General features: G+C 44.6%; 2 protein-coding genes across 4 annotated transcripts in view; both read left to right on the top strand.

Moving 5' to 3' along the window:
- The window catches only part of LOC132762830 (heat shock factor protein 3-like), a 32,355-nt gene extending 30,963 nt beyond the window's left edge, over positions 1–1,392 (top strand). For 2 of the 3 annotated variants that reach the window (XM_067471497.1, XM_067471496.1), the window contains exon 13: positions 678–1,392. In XM_067471497.1, the coding sequence (XP_067327598.1) occupies positions 678–982 (305 nt within the window). In that variant the 3' untranslated portion in view covers positions 983–1,392. The remainder of the gene's footprint in view (positions 1–677) is intronic. The other variant, XM_067471498.1, reaches the window with a different exon arrangement.
- Positions 1,393–12,663: 11,271 nt separating this feature from the next.
- VSIG4 (V-set and immunoglobulin domain containing 4) overlaps positions 12,664–18,108 on the top strand; it is a 23,154-nt gene continuing 17,709 nt past the window's right edge. The window contains exon 1 of the mRNA XM_060756003.2: positions 12,664–12,897. Coding sequence (XP_060611986.2) covers positions 12,840–12,897 — 58 coding nt within the window. The 5' untranslated portion in view covers positions 12,664–12,839. The remainder of the gene's footprint in view (positions 12,898–18,108) is intronic.

The following is an 18,108-nucleotide window of genomic DNA, read 5'->3' as shown; positions in this document are numbered from 1 at the left end:
TAATATTATAATGTGATACAATAGAATACTAATTTGCTAAGTCTCCTGTACTGTCTAATAATATAATATAATATAATATAATATAATATAATATAATATAATATAATATATATTGTGTATACATACAATATTGATAATATTATAACGTGATCTAATATAATCCTAATTTGCTAAGTCTCTTGCATTGTGCTAATAATATAATATAATGTAATATAATATAATTGTGTATACATATGATATTGATAATATTACAATGTGATCCAATAGAATACTAATTTGCTAAGTCTCCTGCAATGTGCTAATAATATAATATAATATAATATAATATAATATAATATATTGTGTATACATACAATTTTGATAATATTATAATATAATAGATTGTATTGTGTATACATACAATCTTGATAATATTATAATGTGATGCAATACAGTACTAATAATACTATGATATTATAATTATATATTTTATATTCTATGTAATATTACTAATAATATTACAGTGCAATGGTATAGTACAATATATTTTAATTAATTAATTAATTTAATTTTGGAATGCAGACTCCAAAAGAGTTGATGCAAAAATCAATGGCAGTGGGGGTGGGATGCAGAAGGCCATTGATATGTGCCCTGATCCCTTTCTTTTTCATCTTCCTCCCTCCCTTTCTCCTTCCCAGACATGCAGCTGATACAATACATGGGGAACCCCTTGCTTTCGCTGTTGGAAGACCTTCCTCCGAGCGAGACCTCGGAGGGCTCCAAGGACGTCCTCCTGGCCCCGGTTGGGGAGCGCTCCCCCTTGGCCCTTCCTCTGGCCAGTGAGGCCGAGGCCGAGACCCACACCAACGGGGCCAACCCTTCGGCTGAGCCTTCCCTGATCCCCGAGGACGGCGGCGGGGAGTACCAGCTCTTTCCTCTCCTTTCGCTCAGCCCCGCGGCACCAGGCTTCGTCGAGGAGGCCCCCGAACCCGATGCAACATGAAACCAAGGGAGAGACATTTGGGACATCAATCCACTCAAACTGCAAGAGTTTTATGCAAGCGAAGGCCAATATCATTGGAGTTTGTGTCTCTCCTGCTTCACCAAAACAGCGCAGTTCGAGATAGACACATTTGGGACATCAATGCATTTGGAAACACTCAAATTGCAAGAGTTTCATGTGGATGAAGGACAATATTGTCAGAGTTTGTGTCTCTCCTGCTTCACCAAAACAGCGCAGTTCAAGAAAGACATTTGGGACATCAATGCATTTGGAAACACTCAAATTGCAAGAGTTTCATGCAAGCGAAGGCCAGTATCATTGGAGTTTGTATCTCTCCTGCTTCACCAAAACAGCGCAGTTTGAGAAAGACACATTTGGGACATCAATGCATTTGGAAACACTCAAATTGCAAGAGAAGGCTAATATCATTGGAGTTTGTGTCTCTCCTGCTTCACCAAAACAGTGCAGTTCAAGAAAGACACATTTGGGACATCAATGCATTTGGAAACACTCAAATTGCAAGAGTTTTATGCAAGCGAAGGCCAATATCGTTGGAGTTTATGTCTCTCCTGCTTCACCAAAACAGCGCAGTTCAAGAAAGACACATTTGGGACATCAATGCATTTGGAAACACTCAAATTGCAAGAGAAGGCTAATATCATTGGAGTTTGTGTCTCTCCTGCTTCACCAAAACAGTGCAGTTCAAGAAAGACACATTTGGGACATCAATGCATTTGGAAACACTCAAATTGCAAGAGTTTTATGCAAGCGAAGGCCAATATCGTTGGAGTTTATGTCTCTCCTGCTTCACCAAAACAGCGCAGTTCAAGAAAGACACATTTGGGACATCAATGCATTTGGAAACACTCAAATTGCAAGAGTTTTATGCAAGCGAAGGCCAATATCGTTGGAGTTTATGTCTCTCCTGCTTCACCAAAACAGCGCAGTTCGAGAAAGACACATTTGAGACATCAATGCATTTGGAAACACTCAAATTGCAAGAGTTTTATGCAAGCGAAGGCCAATATCGTTGGAGTTTGTGTCTCTCCTGCTTCACCAAAACAGTGCAGTTCAAGAAAGACACATTTGGGACATCAATGCATTTGGAAACACTCAAATTGCAAGAGTTTTATGCAAGCGAAGGCCAATATCGTCGGAGTTTGTGTCTCTCCTGCTTCACCAAAACAGCGCAGTTCAAGAAAGACACATTTGGGACATCAATGCATTTGGAAACACTCAAATTGCAAGAGTTTTATGCAAGCGAAGGCCAATATCGTTGGAGTTTATGTCTCTCCTGCTTCACCAAAACAGCGCAGTTCGAGAAAGACACATTTGAGACATCAATGCATTTGGAAACACTCAAATTGCAAGAGTTTTATGCAAGCGAAGGCCAATATCGTTGGAGTTTGTGTCTCTCCTGCTTCACCAAAACAGTGCAGTTCGAGAAAGACCCTTGCAAGTCTGCGCCTGCACTGACTTTCATTTTCAAATAACGGGCAAAAGAACAAACTTTCCATTTACTTTGCACAAATATTCTATCAAGAGAGAAGCTATTTGTATATATATGCGTTGAGTTTGTAAATCCACGTTTTTGCAGCTATCTATTCTCAAGGAACCCTGTGCTCCGAATACCTTGTGTTTACTTTTCCTGCTGAGATGATTCCTCCTCTGGATTGTATGTTTTCCACCCGTTTTGCTCACGCTTTCCCCATTTTTGTCTTCCGACCGCATTGCATTTTGGTGCATCTTCTTAGATCATGAGCTCCCAGTGTCAGCAACTTCTGTTTCCTATGGAAAACAAAATACATATATGCCTGTATATATTTTAAACTCATCCTTTGGGGGAAAAAAACCCCAAAATATGATGCTCATCTGTGGATTCTTTAGATACTTTGCAAAAGAAGAAGAAGAAGCTGGTTTCTTATGCACATTGCATGCCGGATCTTCCTCTGGAGAATGGCTTTGGCGAGTAAGTCGGCGGAGAACACTCCAAAAAAAGAGAGAAAGACCTCCTCAACTTGCCTCTGCTTTTGTGCTTTTCGTTACCTGTATCGGCTGCAACGTCTGGGGTTTTCGCTTGCAGGACATTTTGTGTAGCTTTCAGCTGGTGTTAGCTGGCCCTGATTGTTTCCTGTCTGGAATTCCCCTGTTTTTTTTAGTGCCCATCTTTATTTACTGTCCTGATTTTAAGAGTTTTTTAAAAAATAGTGGTAGGAAGCAACCAGGCTTTGAAGCTGCAAGGCTATTCAGTGCTAATCAAGCTGGCCAATGGCAATATTCACACTGTGTCCAGCTTGGTTTATCAGGCAAGAATAAATCAGGGCTGGCGAAGTCATCCAAACAAAGGATTCCCCCAGGCAGCAATCAACCAGACTTTGAAGCTGCAAGGACATTCAGTGCTAATCAATCTGGCCAATGGCAATATTCATGTTGTGTCCAGGTTGGTACATCAGACAGGAATAAATCAGGGCTGGCGAACACCTCCGAACAAAGGATACCCCAGGTAGCAATCAGCCAGACTTTGAAGCTGCAAGGCCATTTAGTGGTAATCAAGCCAGCCAATGGCAACATTCACGCTGTGTCCAGGTTGGTTCATCAGACAAGAATAAATCAGGGCTGGTGAACACCTCCGAACAAAGGATACCCCCAGGCAGTAATCAACCAGACTTTGAAGCTGCAAGGCCATTTAGTTCTAATCAAGCTGGCCAATGGCAACTATTCACGCTGTGTCCAGGTTGGTTCATCAGACAGGAATAAATCAGGGCCGGCAAATACCTCCAAAAAAAGGATTACCCCAGGCAGCAGTCAACCAGACTTTGAAGCTGCAAGGCCATAATCAAGCTGGCCAATGGCAATAGTCATGTGCCAGAGAAGAATAAATGAGGACTCGTGAACACCTCCAGGATTCCCCCAAGCAGCAAGCAGCCAGACTTTGATGCTGCAAGGCCATTTAGTGCTAATCAAGCCAGCCAATGGCAACATTCACGCTGTGTCCAGGTTGGTTCATCAGGCAAGAATAAATAAGGGCTGGTAAACACCTCCAAACAAAGGATTCCCCCAGGCAGCAATCAGCCAGACTTTGAAGCTGCAAGGCCATTCAGTGTTAATCAAGCTGGCCAATGGCAACATTCACGCTTGCCTCAAGCAGACAAGAGTTCTTTCTCCCACCCTGGACATTATTCCACAGGGATATAAACCTCACTGGCCTCGTTTCCAACAGACCTCACAACCTCTGAGGATGCCTGTCATAGATGTGGGCGAAACGTCAGGAGAGAATGCTGCTGGAACATGGCCAGACAGCCCGGAAAAGTGACGGCACCCCATTATAACTCTTTTTAAAAAAAAATCCTCTTTCCATCACTGAACAAAACTACGATGCTTCCCTGACCGTGACTATTTCGCCGTGAGTTTCTTTGGACTACAACTCCCAGAATCCCCCATCAATCTGGAAGATTATGGGGGCTGTAGTCCTCATTTCCAGACGCTTCGGATCTGCATCCATGCAGGATATGTATTATTATTATTATTATTATTATTATTTAGTATTTGTTATTCTATTTGTAGAGAGAGTAATTTTCCTGAATGTGTTATTGATTACCATTCACATATCGATTAAAACTGACTTTGGATATTTTCTGGCCAGCCGTTCTTCCAGAGAGGGGAGGGAGTTCAGTCCTGTGAAGTTGAACCAAACAAAGGATTCTCCCCACTCCCCCAGGCAGCAATCAACCAGACTTTGAAGCTGCAAGGCCATTCCGTGCTAGCTAATGAAACCTAAGAAGGAAAATGGCTCTCCGACTGGAAGGTCTGGATAGAAAGCGGCCTTGTTTTTGTGCAACCGCCATTCCGATCCTGGCTTGGCCTCTCTTGCCCAGCTTTGCACAGAGTTTGGTTTGCATTGAGCAATGGATCCCGGGAAGCGTTTGCAGCAGCTCTTTGGGCAAATGCAGACATCCATTGGGCAGAATTGCCTCGTCTTTGCAAAGCGTCTCGACGTCATAAAGCTTCCTGTCACCAGGGGAGAATTACACAAGGCATTGCTTTCCAGATTTGCAGAACTGGCAGGTTTCCTTGTGTGCTTCTCTCTCTCTCTCTCTCAGGATTCGGTCAGTGGCCCAAGCCAATGACTCCACCCTTGGGCCAGGTCAGGACCTTGCACCATTTGTGTTGAAATCTTGAGATCTTGCTGCTTTTCTTGACCCCGGTGTGGTAAATTAGTTAAATTATCCTCCCTGCATAAAGCGGCCCCTAAATTCCCTACTTGACATGTGCAGCTGTCTTTCAGGCTGCATGGGTCAACAGCAAGCTAGACTATTAAAGGGTGGGAGCTCACTCCATCCCGGGCTGGCTTCAAACTTTTGTGACGCTGAGTCCATGATAGAGTACATCCTCATTCATATGCATGCTGCTGGAAGGTTTTATGGTGTTGTAAATTAGTAAAATTAGCCTCCCCACATAAAGCAGTACCTAAATTTCCTACTTGACAGATGCAGCTGTCTTTCAGGCTGCATGGGTCAAGAGCAAGCTAGACTACTAATGGTCAGGAGCTCACTCCAACCTGGGCTAGCTTCTTGTGACACTGAGTCCATGATGGAGTACTTCCTCATTCTTACACATGTTGCTGGAAGGTTTATGGTGTTGTAAATTAGTTAAATTATCCTCCCCGCATAAAGCAGTCCCTAAATTCCCTACTTGACAGATGCAGCTGTCTTTCAGGCTGCATAGGTCAATAGCATGCTAGACTATTAATGGTCAGGAGCTCACTCCAACCTGGGCTGGCTTCTTGTGACACTGAGTCCATGATGGAGTACTTCTTCATTCTTATGCATGCTGCTGGAAGGTTTTATGGTGTTGCAAATTAGTAAAATTAGCCTTCCCGCCTAAAGCGGTCCCTAAAGTGGCATTGGTCAACAGCAAGCTAGACTACTAATGGTCAGGAGCTCACTCCAACCTGGGCTAGCTTCTTGTGACACTGAGTCCATGATGGAGTACTTCCTCATTCTTACGCATGTTGCTGGAAGGTTTATGGTGTTGCAAATTAGTTAAATTATCCTCCCCGCATAAAGCGGTGCCTAAATTTCCTACTTGACAGGTGCAGCTGTCTTTCGGGCTGCATAGGTCAACAGCAAGCTAGACTATTAATGGTTGGGAGTTCTCTCCAACCTGGGCTGGCTTCTTGTGACACTGAGTCCATGATGGAGTACTTCGTCATTCTTATACATGCTGCTGGAGGGTTTTATAGTGTTGTAAATTAGTAAAAATATCCTCCCCGCATAAAGCGATACTTAAAGCGGCAAAGGTCAAGAGCAAGCTAGACTATTAATGGTCAGGAGCTCACTCCAACCTGGGCTAGCTTCTTGTGACACTGAGTCCATGATGGAGTACATCCTCATTCTTACGCACGCTGCTGGAAGGTTTTATGGTGTTGTAAATTAGTAAAATTATCCTCCCCGCGTAAAGCGGTCTCTAAATTTCTTACTTGACAGATGCAGCTGACTTTCAGGCTGCATAGGTCAACAGCAAGCTAGACTATTAATGGTCAGGACCCGGGCTGGCTTCCAACTCTTGTGACACTGAGTCCATGATGGAGTACATCCTCATTCTTACGCACACTGCTGGAAGGTTTTATGGTGTTGCAAATTAGTAAAATTATCCTCCCCGCATAAAGCGGCCCCTACATTTCCTACTTGATAGGTGCAGCTGTCTTTCAGGCAGCATAGGTCAACAGCAAGCTAGACTATTAATGGTCAGGAGCTCACTCCAACCTGGGCTAGCTTCTTGTGACACTGAGTCCTTGATGACACTGAGTCCATGATGGAGTACTTCCTCATTCTTACACATACTGCTGGAAGGTTTTATGGTGTTGTAAATTAGTTAAATTATCCTCCCGGCATAAAGCGGTGCCTAAATTTCCTACTTGACAGGTGCAGCTGTCTTTCAGGCTGCATAGGTCAACAGCAAGCTAGACTATTAATGGTCAGAAGCTCACTCGGACCCGGGCTGGCTTCAAACTCAGTGAGAGGTCCACCAGCAAATCCCTTCAAGGCATGAGGGTTCTGTGTGGGAAGTTTGGCCCAATTCTATCATTGGTGGGGTTCAGAATGCTCTTTGATGGTAGGTGAACTATAAATCCCAGCAATTACAATTCCCAAATGTCAAGGTCTATTTTCCTCAAACTCCACCAGTGTTCACATTTGGGCATATTGAGTATTCATGCCAAGTTTGGTCCAGATCCATCATTGTTTGAGTCCACAGTGCTCTCTGGATGTAGGTGAACTACAACTCCGAAACTCAAGTTCAATACCCACCAAACCCTTCCAGTATTTTCTGTCAGTCATGGGAGTTCTGTGTGCCAGGTTTGGTTCAATTCCATCATTGGTAGAGTTCAGAATGCTCATAGATTGTGGGTGAACTATAAATCCCAGTAACTACAACTCCCAAATGTCAAGGTCTATTTCCCCCAAACTCCATCAGTGTTTACATTTGGGCTTACCGAGTATTCGTGCCAAGTTTGGTCCAGATCCATCATTGTTTGAGTCCACAATGCTCTCTGGATGTAGGTGAACTACAACTCCCAAACTCAAGGTCAATGCTCACCAAGCCCTTCCAGCATTTTCCATTGGTCGTGGGAGTTCTATGTGCAAAGTTTGCTTCAATTCTATTATTGGTGGGGTTCAAAATGCTCTTTGATTATAGGTGAACTATAAATCCCAGCAACTACAACTCCCAAAGGACAAGATCAATCTCTTTCTAACCCCACTAGAATTCAAATTTGGGCATATCGGGTATGTGTGCCAAATTTGGTCCAGTGAATGAAAATACATCCTGCATATCAGATATTTACATTACAATTCATAACAGTAGCAAAATTATAGTTTTGGAAGTAGCAACGAAAATAATGTTATGGTTGGGGGTCACCACAACATGAAGAACTGGATTAAGGGGTCACGGCATTAGGAACATTGAGAACCAGTGGCGTGGATTATCCACTAAGGAGACCAAGGCTGTCTCCATTCCGTGTCCAGACTGTGATGGATCTAGAGAGTCCCTTTCTTCCAAGAACACCTGGAGTTGTGAGACATTGCCCAGACCTAACTTCCTCCATGAGCCTTGATCCTTGGAAGGTCACATCTAGGGGCTTCCACATTATTTCCAAGGAGAGTAAATATAGAAAGTGCACGCATAGGCGGGATTAATATTAGCACCCATTCTGCGCTCTTGGATCGTGGAAGAAGGCCTGACTTCTCCTTTTTGTCTGTGGCAACTGCGGAGGAAGCAAAGCCGCAAACCTTTCTAGCCTTTTGTGCATCACGTCAGCCAACGAACCCTGGCGTGTCTCGGCACATGACTTGTGTTTTTCCCTCCACGTCAGCACTTTCTTTTTGAGAAACGTCAGCAAGGCCGGTTCCTTGCCTTGGCAAGACCTTCTCCAAGCCTAGAAAGGGACCGAGGGGTTGTTTTGTGCCAAATGGCAAAGGGACTGGGAATAGGGTTGCTGGAGTGGGGAATGGAGACGCTTCGGTGCAGCAAAGACCCCCAGAAAACACAAGGTTTCACTTCCAGAGAGGGAAACCTGCTCCTTCGAGGAATTTACTCCGTCCTTTAGGTTGTTCTATATCAGTGGTTCTCAACCTTCCTATTGCCACGACCCCTTAATAGAGTTCCTCATGTTGTGGTGACCCCCAATCGGACAGATGGCAAGCTATTCAACCTCAGCAGACTGAAAGCCAAAACCAAGGTTACAACAACAGCTGTTATAGAACTCCAGTATGCTGATGACAATGTCGTCTGTGCGCATTCAGAAGAAGATCTACAAGCCACTCTAAACACCTTTGCAGAAGCATACGAGAAGCTCGGCCTGTCACTGAACATTGAGAAAACCAAGGTGCTGTTCCAGCAGTCACCAGCCGCCCCCTCTCCAATGCCAGTGATACAGCTTAATGGTGTAGCATTAGAAAATGTGGACCATTTCCGCTCCCTTGGCAGCCACCTCTCCACCAAAGTCAACATCGACGCCGAAATACAACACCGCCTGAGCTCTGCGAGTGCAGCATTTTCCCGAATGAAGCAGAGAGTGTTTGAGGACCGGGACATCCGTAAGGATACCAAGGTGCTTTTCTATAAAGCTATTGTCCTCCCAACCCTGCTCTATGCCTGTGAGACGTGGACTGTCTACAGACGTCACATGCAGCTCCTGGAACGTTTCCATCAGCGCTGCCTCCGGAAAATCCTGCAAATCTCCTGGGAAGACAAGCGGACAAACGTCAGTGTGCTGGAAGAAGCAAAGGCCACCAGCATTGAAGCGATGGTCCTCCAACATCAACTCCGCTGGGCTGGCCACGTTGTCCGGATGCCTGACCACCGTCTCCCAAAGCAGTTGCTCTACTCTGAACTTAAGAACGGAAAACGGAATGTTGGTGGACAGGAAAAGAGATTTAAAGATGGGCTCAAAGCCAACCTTAAAAACTCTGGCATAGACACTGAGAACTGGGAAGCCCTGGCCCTTGAGTGCTCCAGCTGGAGGACAGCTGTGACCAGCAGTGCTGCAGAATTTGAGGAGGCACGAGTGGAGGGTGAAAGAGAGAAACGTGCCAGGAGGAAGGCGCGCCAAGCCAACCCCGACCGGGACCGCCTTCCACCTGGAAACCAATGCCCTCCTCACTGCGGAAGAAGATGCAGAGCAAGAATAGGGCTCCACAGCCACATACGGACCCACAAGGAAATCCATAATGGAAGACCATCTTACTCATCCAACGAGGGATCGCCTAAGAGAGAAGAGAAGGGTGACCCCCAATCATAAAATCATTTTCATTGCTACTTCATAACTGTCCTTTAGCTACTGATATCAATTATAATGTAAATATCTGATGTGGGTTGTTGTAGGTTTTTTTCCGGGCTATATGGCCATGTTCTAGAGGCATTCTCTCCTGACGTTTCGCCTGCATCTATGGCAAGCATCCTTAGAGGTAGTGAGGTCTGTTGGAACTAGGAAAATGGGTTTATATATCTGTGGAAAGACCAGGGTGGGACACAGAACTCTTGTCTGCTGGAGCTAGGTGGGAATGTTTCAACTGACCACCTTGATTAGCATTTGATAGCCTGGCAGTGCCTGGAGCTTTTCCATCACTCTAAAATTAAAACAGCAAAACAGAAGAGGGGAAACAATCAGGGAAATCTAATCACCTCTCAACAAAAGATTGCTCCAGGCACTGCCAGGCTATCAAATGCTAATCAAGGTGGTCTATTGAAACATTCACACTTAACTCCAGCAGACAAGAGTTCCTTGTCCCATCCTGGTCTTTTCACAGATCTATAAACCCCTTTTCCTAGTTCCAACAGACCTCGCTACCTCTGAGGACGCTTGCCATAGATGCAGGCGAAACGTCAGGAGAGAATGCCTCTAGAACATGGCCATATAGCGCGAAAAAAACCTACAATAACCCAGTGATTCCAGCCATGAAAGCCTTCGACAATACAATATCTGATGTGTTTTCATTTACTGGACCAAATTTGGGGTTGGAGGGGATTGATTTTGTCATTTGAGAGTTGTAGTTGCTGGGTTTTATAGTTCACCTACAATCAAAGAGCATTCTGGACTCCAACAACGATGGAATTGAACCAAACTTGGCACACTTGACCAACAGAAAATGCTGGAGGCTTTGGTGGGCATTGACCTTGAGTTTGGGAGTTGTGGTTCACCTCCATCCAGAGAGCACTGTGGAAACAAACAATGATGGATCTGGACGAAACTTGGCACAGATGTGGACACTGGTGGAGTTTGGGGAAGATAGACATTGACACTTGTGAGTTGTAGTTACTCGGATGTATAGTTCACCTACAATTGAAGAGCATTCTGAACCTCGCCAATGACAGAATTGGGCCAAACTTCCCACACAGAAACCCCATGACCAACAGAAAATACTGTGGTTTCTGATGGTCTTTGGCGACCCCTATGACACCCCCTCACAACCCCTCCAGGGGTCCCGACCCCCAGGTTGAGAAATGCTTAATGCCATTTTGACCAGGGACCACTTTGACCAGAGACTATTTTGACCAGGGACCATTTTGACCAGGGACCACTTGGACCAGGGAGCCCCCAGTGGTACAATGGGTTAAACCCTTGCGCCGGCAGGACTGCTGACTGACAGGTCAGTGGTTCGATTCTGGGGAGAGTGAGTTGAGCTCCCTCGGTCAGCTTCAATTTCCCATGCGGTGACATGAGAGAAGCCTCCCACAGGATGGTAAAACATCTGGGCAACACCCCCTGGACAATTTCCTTGCAGACAGCCAATTATCTCACACCAGAAGTAACTTGCAGTTTCTCAAGTCACTCCTGATATGGAAAAAGCAAGCAAACAAACAAACCAGGGAGTACTTGACCAGGACCACTTTGACCACGAATCAGTCTAAAACATTAGTACCAAAAGGGTTACGAATTAGTTTAGATTCGGTTTGGAGTGCTGATTCAGAAAACTGTATTGGATAGACCACATCAGCTCTAGTTTCTGATACAGAACATATGCCATGGTCAGTGACGAGAAGGAGTGGCAGGCGGCATGAAAAGAACAGAAATAAAATAAAATAAATGAAGAGGAAGAAGGCTTGCGGACCAGAGTTTTGTCCTCGTGGCTCACAGGTTAAGAATCACTGCTCTATATCTAAGATAGATCAGAATCAGTCACAATTCTTGAGGGCCCTGTTTCAGTTCTTCAGATGTGTGGCCATCCTGTGTCTTGCTGTTTCTGGGGAAATCCCTTTGTCAACAAGCGCTTGGTGGCGGGCATTTAAAATCCACCAAAGCACTTGCATCCAAACCAGAATCGGAACAGAATGGGACCCCAAGTTTGGCAACCTTATGTAGGGTCATAAAGGTCACCCATCTATCTAAATAAAATACATTCTGCAGATATTTAGATGTTCTTATTTATTTATTTATTTATTTACATTATTTGTATACCGCAGTTTCTCGGCCCGTAGGCGACTCAACGCGGTTAACAAGAGCAAAAATTCAGTGCTAACAACATACACTATTTAAAAACAATTACTTAGTATACTAAGTAAATAACATCAATAAACAACACATTAACATCTCGTAACTAGAATCGTGATCCAACTCGTCATCCGTAATTCTGTTTTCCTATATTCATTATATTCATTGCACTGCTTCTGCGAACGCCTGTTCAAATAGCCAGGTTTTCAGTTTCCTTCGAAACACCATTAACGAGGGGGCTGATCTAATGTCCATGGGAAGGACGTTCCACAGCCGAAGGGCCACCACTGAGAAGGCTCTGTCCCTCGTCCCCGCCAAACGTGCCTGTGATGCAGGCGGGATCGAGAGCATTGCTGGCCTTCTAGAGATGTCTTCCACGCAAACAGCCCAATGTTGGTTCCTTGATATCAGAAAGCATCGAGTGCAACGTTTGCAGCGTCAGTTTGCTTTTGCTGGAAGAACATCCTTGAGATCAAGGCTCACGATTAAAGAGAAATGCAAGCATTTTTGCACCCACATTAGCCTATACAGAGCCAATTATCCCCCCCCCCCCCAATAAAACAAATACTGATGTTTTGTACGGTTTTGGTAGGAATGCAAAATATATACACACTGCCCAGGTCTTTGGATTCAACACTTTCAATCAGTGCAAAGTTTTGTCTCGTTCTGTAATCAGTTTGCTCCAATATGTCTCTAAACATTCAACCCATTGCAAGATGCCTTTTTTCTCTCTCTAAACAACAACAACAAAAAAGGGAAGGATAATAAAATGAGTGAAGAGAAGGAAGTTGTGTTACTTCCCTCCTGGTTTAAGAGAGTGAAGAATCTCATTCGTAAAGAGGAGGAAACTGGGATTTGGTTTGGGCAATGGAGAAGTGGTCTTGGTTTGGGTTTCTGATGCTTGCGGCCACCGTTTCCGCCAAAGGTGAGTTTGAAAACCCCCCAATTCAGTATAAATTTGGATGGGAATTTTCTTGAATTCTAGGAAGTGAAATCTAGAATACTTTGACATGTTTGTTTTGCTAACTAGGGATTTTAGAACAGCAAGTTAATTGGCTGTAGGCCAGTTCTTTTGTCAACGTCCAAGTTTATCAACTATAACAGATTTCCAAGACAATGTAACAAATGCTTTGATTACATGAGATAGTAAGTGATAATCCGATGTTTTGAAAAGTTTGGTGGACCAGTTGGAAGCAAATAAGCTGTGACCTTCTTTAACAAAAAAGACTTGTTGGCTCATCTGAATCCTACAAGGATTCCTGCAGGATGCAAGTTCATGCAATGCAGTGGATATAAAGGCAGATGTCATAGATGCTTTCCGTTAATGAGAAAGCTGACGTTATGGGAAGTTTGGCGTGACTTTCATAATTTCTTTAATTGGGAGCCAGCATGAGAGTTGGGAGCTGTGTGGACAGGGTTCAACATGCAGCTTTACTTTTCAGTTGATGCTTGTACTGTCAAAATCCAGGACATTGGGCTTTTCTTGCTTTCTGCTTTCCACTTTCTGATTTTCGCTTTCCCCTTTCCGCTTTAACTTTCCTGCTTCCCACTTCCCACTTGGCTTGGCTTTGCTTTGGGTTTTCTTTCTGCTTTGTGTTTTTCCTTTCCTTTCCTTTCCTTCCTTTCCTTTCCTTTCCTTTCCTTTCCTTTCCTTTCCTTGCATTTAGGTTTGCTTTCTGCTTTCTGCTTTCTGCTTTCTGCTTTCTGCTTTCTCTTCTCTTCTCTTCTCTTCTCTTCTCTTCTCTTCTCTTCTCTTCTCTTCTCTTCTCTTCTCTTCTCTTCTCTTCTTCTTTCCTTTCCTTTCCTTTCCTTTCCTTTCCTTTCCTTTCCTTTCCTTTCCTTTCCTTGCATTTAGGTTTGCTTTCTGCTTTCTGCTTCTCTTCCTTTCTCTTTCCTTTCCTTTCCTTTCCTTTCCTTTCCTTTCCTTTCCTTTCCTTTCCTTTCCTTTCCTTTCCTTTCCTTTCCTTTCCTTTCCTTGCATTTAGGTTTGCTTTCTGCTTTCTGCTTTCTCTTCTCTTCTCTTCTCTTCTCTTCTCTTCTCTTCTCTTCTCTTCTCTTCTCTTCTCTTCTCTTCTCTTCTCCTTTCCTTTCCTTTCCTTTCCTTTCCTTTCCTTTCCTTTCCTTTCCTTTCCTTTCCTTTCCTTTCCTTTCCTTTCCTTTCCTTGCATTTAGGTTTTCTTTCTGCTTTCTGCTTCTCTTCCTTTCTCTTCCTTTCCTTTCCTTTCCTTGCATTTAGGTTTGCTTTCTGCTTTCTGCTTTCTGTTTTCTGCTTTCTCTTCTCTTCTCTTCTCTTCTCTTCTCCTTTCCTTTCCTTTCCTTTCCTGTCTTTTCCTTTCTTTTCCTTTCCCTTCCTTTCCCTTGGATTTAGATTTTTTTCTGCCTTCTGCTTTTCCTTTCCTTTCCTTTTGCCTTTCCCTTTCCCTTTCCTTTCCTTGCATTTAGATTTCCTTTCTGCTTTGTGCTTCTGCTGTCTTTTCCTTTTCCTTTTCTTTCCTCTCCTCCTTTCTCCTCTCCTTGCATTTAGGTCTGCTTTCTCCTTTCTCCTTCCTTTCCTTGCATTTAGGATGTATTTCTGCTTTTCCTTTTCTTACATTTACATTTTCTTTCTGCTTCCCTTCCCTTGCCTTTCCTTGCCTTGCTTTCTTTGCAGTTCGATTTTCTTTTTGCTTTGTGCTTCTCTTTCCTCTCCTCTCCTTTATGGTTTCTTCTGCTTCCTGCTTCTATTTTCCTTTTGGAAACAATCCAGTTTGCCTTTGAGTTACTTGCTGGAGTGATCTGTGTTTGCCCACAAGAAAGGGTCCAAACTCCCCAGATTGTTATATCTATGTCTGGTGGATCTCCCATTGGTGGCACCGAGAACCCTTTCTGGATGTTTGTTTTGACTTTACCAGAACTATCCGAACTATCCGAGACCCTGAACTGATTTGGCTCAAAACCTTGCTCTGATAATGGCCATTTTTAGGAGTCATTGCATCCCCAGCATTGCTTTCTCTAGGCATTTGGATACCATTTTGTGGCTGGGGATGAAGGGTATTTCACACCATAACTCGAAGACCACTCCATAATTGGAAAGGCATGTGTCCGTTCTGGCATTTAGTTGGACCTTTAAAGAAGCTCCCCAGGATGCAGAGCTTTTCACAACCAGATTCACCCCCCTGTCTCGGTCCTTTAAAATTCAGACTGAAATCTAGGATGGACAGAGGAAGACCGCACCTTGGTTCAGGTTAAGAAATATGGGGAAGGATGTGGCCGGCCACTGAACTCCCCTTCCCTTCCCCATATGTATCTATACTGTATGTTGCAATGGGGCCAAGTGGTGTGATGCCATGGTTGGTGTGTGCTTGCTTGTTTCTGTGGATGCTGCTGCATGTGACGATGCCTCATTGCGCACTTGTGTTTCCACACTCTTTGGGGAAAAGGAGAGCCTTGCAATGCTGTCCGAAGCCGTTTGCCAAAGGATTTGCTGATGGTGTTGTGCTCCTTCAAGTGATTTCTGACCCATGCTGACTCCATCACAGGGTGTTCTGGGCAAGGTTTGCTCAAAAGAGCCATTGGCTTTCCTTTGAGACCAAAAGGGTGGGCTTTTCTATATTTATTTATCGTGTCAGTATCAACCAGACATTACATTTACATTTACATTACATTTTAACAAACAGACAAAACACAGAATTTGCAAGCTTGGTAGTTGATTAGATGTCCTTTGACCAGTCTCTGGCGCCTTGGAGTGCCTCTGGTGTTGCCGCAAGGAGGTCCTCCCTTGTGCATCATGTGGCAGGGCTCAGGTTGCATTGCAGCAGGTGGTCAGTGGTTTGCTCTTCTCCACACTCACATGTCGAGGATTCCACTTCGTGGCCCCATTTCTTGAGGCTGGCTCTGCATCTCGTGGTGCCAGAGCGCAGTCTGTTCAGTGCCTTCCAAGTCACCCCATCTTCTGTGTGCCCAGGAGGGAGTCTCTCATTTGGTATCAGCCATTGGTTGAAGTCCTGGTTTGAGCCTGCCACTTTTGGACTCTCGCTTGTTGAGATGTTCCAGCAAGTGTCTCTGTAGATCTTAGAAAACTATTTCTTGATTTAAGTTGTTGACGTGCTGGCAGATACCCAAACAGGGGATGAGCTGGAGATGTCTCTGCCTTGGTCCTTTCACTATTGGCTCCTACTTCCCGGTGGATGTCAGGTGGTGCAATACCGGCTAAGCAGTGTAATTTCTCCAGTGGTGTAGGGCGCAGACACCCCGTGATGATGTGGCATGTCTCATTAAGAGCCACATCTACTGTTTGAGCGTGGTGGGATGTGTTCCACACTGGGCATGCGTACTCAGCAGCAGAGTAGCATAGCGCAAGGGCAGATGTCTTCACTGTGTCTGGTTGTGATCCCCAGGTTGTGCCAGTCAGCCTTCGTATGATGTTGTTTCTAGCGCCCACTTTTTGCTTGATATTCAGGCAGTGCTTCTTGTAGGTCAGAGCACGGTCCAGAGTGACTCCCAGATATTTGGGTTCGCTGCAATATTCCAATGGGATTCCTTCCCAGGTAATAATCCTCAGAGCTCGGGATGCTTGTCTGTTCTTAAGGTGAAAGGCACATGTCTGTGTTTAGATGGATTAGGGATCAGCTGGTTTTCCCTGTAATAGGCAGTAAGAGCACCTAGAGCTTCGGAGAGCTTCTGTTCTACCATCTCAAAGCTCCCTGCTTGAGTGGTGATGGCATGATCATCTGCATAGATGAAACTCTCTGTCCCTTCTGGCAGTGGCTGGTCATTTGTGTAGATGTTGAACAAGGATGGAGCAAGCACGCTCCTCTGAGGCAGGCCGTTCTTCTGTTTCCGCCATCTTCTTCTCTGGCCCTGGAACTCAACAAAAAAAGCTATAGATGATTGGTTATTTCCAGCCCTGGTTTCCAGTGTTGTCGTAATCCAACACTCAAACCAACAGACGATACTGGTCCAGATCTTATCAGTATACATCTCTTCACATGGTGCCAGGCATTAATGGTGCTGTGCAAAGGCTCGAAGGGCACCATTGCACAACTGAGCCAAAACAGCAACCAAATACACACCCAATTATGCAATGTCTTTTTTTATAATGTCTTGAAATGATGTGGTAGCTAAACAGGTCAGAAAGGAGAGCATTCGCCCCACTTCTGGAGAAAGGGAGGGGAGAGAGATACAATAAAAAAACAACTGCAATTTTGCAATTTGGGTGGAATTTGGGGCAGTTCTGACCTGAAGGCAGGTCTGTGGTTTTGGTTTCTCTGAAACCGGAGGCATGGGTCATGGCTCTCTTATGGGCAAAGTACTGCAGTTGACTTGCATCTGCACTGGGAATGAATGTAGTTTGGCACCACTTTCACTCACGACTCAATATTACAGGGTCTTGGGATTTGTATTTTGAGAAGACATCAGCACACTAGGCCCGTAGAGTTGTACTTGGAGACCTAGGCACTGTGGAATGAATGCAGTTTGGCACTACTTTCACTCAATGACTCAATATTACAGGGTCTTGGATTTGTAGTTTGAGAAGACACCAGCACACTAGGCCCGTAAAGTTGTACTTGGAGACCTAGGCACTTTGGAATGAATGCAGTTTGGCACCACTTTGACTCAACGACTCAATGCAACAGCGTCTTGGGGATTTGTAGTTTGGCAAGGCACCAGTACACTAGACCCGTAGAGTTGTACTTGGAGACCTAGCACTGTGGAATGAATGCAGTTTGGCACCACTTTGACTCAATATTACAGGGTCTTGGGATCTGTAGTTTGATAAGACACCAGGATACTAGGCCGATAGAGTTGTACTTTGAGATCTAGGCACTGTGGAATGAATGCAGTTTGGCACCACTTTGACTCAATGACTCAATGCAACAGCGTCTTGGGATTTATAGTTTGATGAGGCACCAGCACATTAGGCCTGTAGAGTTGTACTTGGAGACCTAGGCACTGTGGAATGAATGCAGTTTGGCACCACTTTGACTCAACGACTCAATGCAACAGCGTCTTGGGATCTGTAGTTTGAAAAGGCACCAAAACACTAGACCTGTAGAGTTGTACTTGGAGACCTAGGCACTGTGGAATGAATGCAGTTTGGCACCACCTTCATTGCAGTGTCTCCATATGAAGGATCATGGGAGCTGTAGTTTGGTAA

This window comes from Anolis sagrei, chromosome 10, assembly GCF_037176765.1.
Source record: "Anolis sagrei isolate rAnoSag1 chromosome 10, rAnoSag1.mat, whole genome shotgun sequence".
In the NCBI taxonomy this organism is placed as follows: Eukaryota; Metazoa; Chordata; class Lepidosauria; order Squamata; family Dactyloidae; genus Anolis; species Anolis sagrei.
This window is presented reverse-complemented; position numbering and strand designations above follow the sequence as displayed.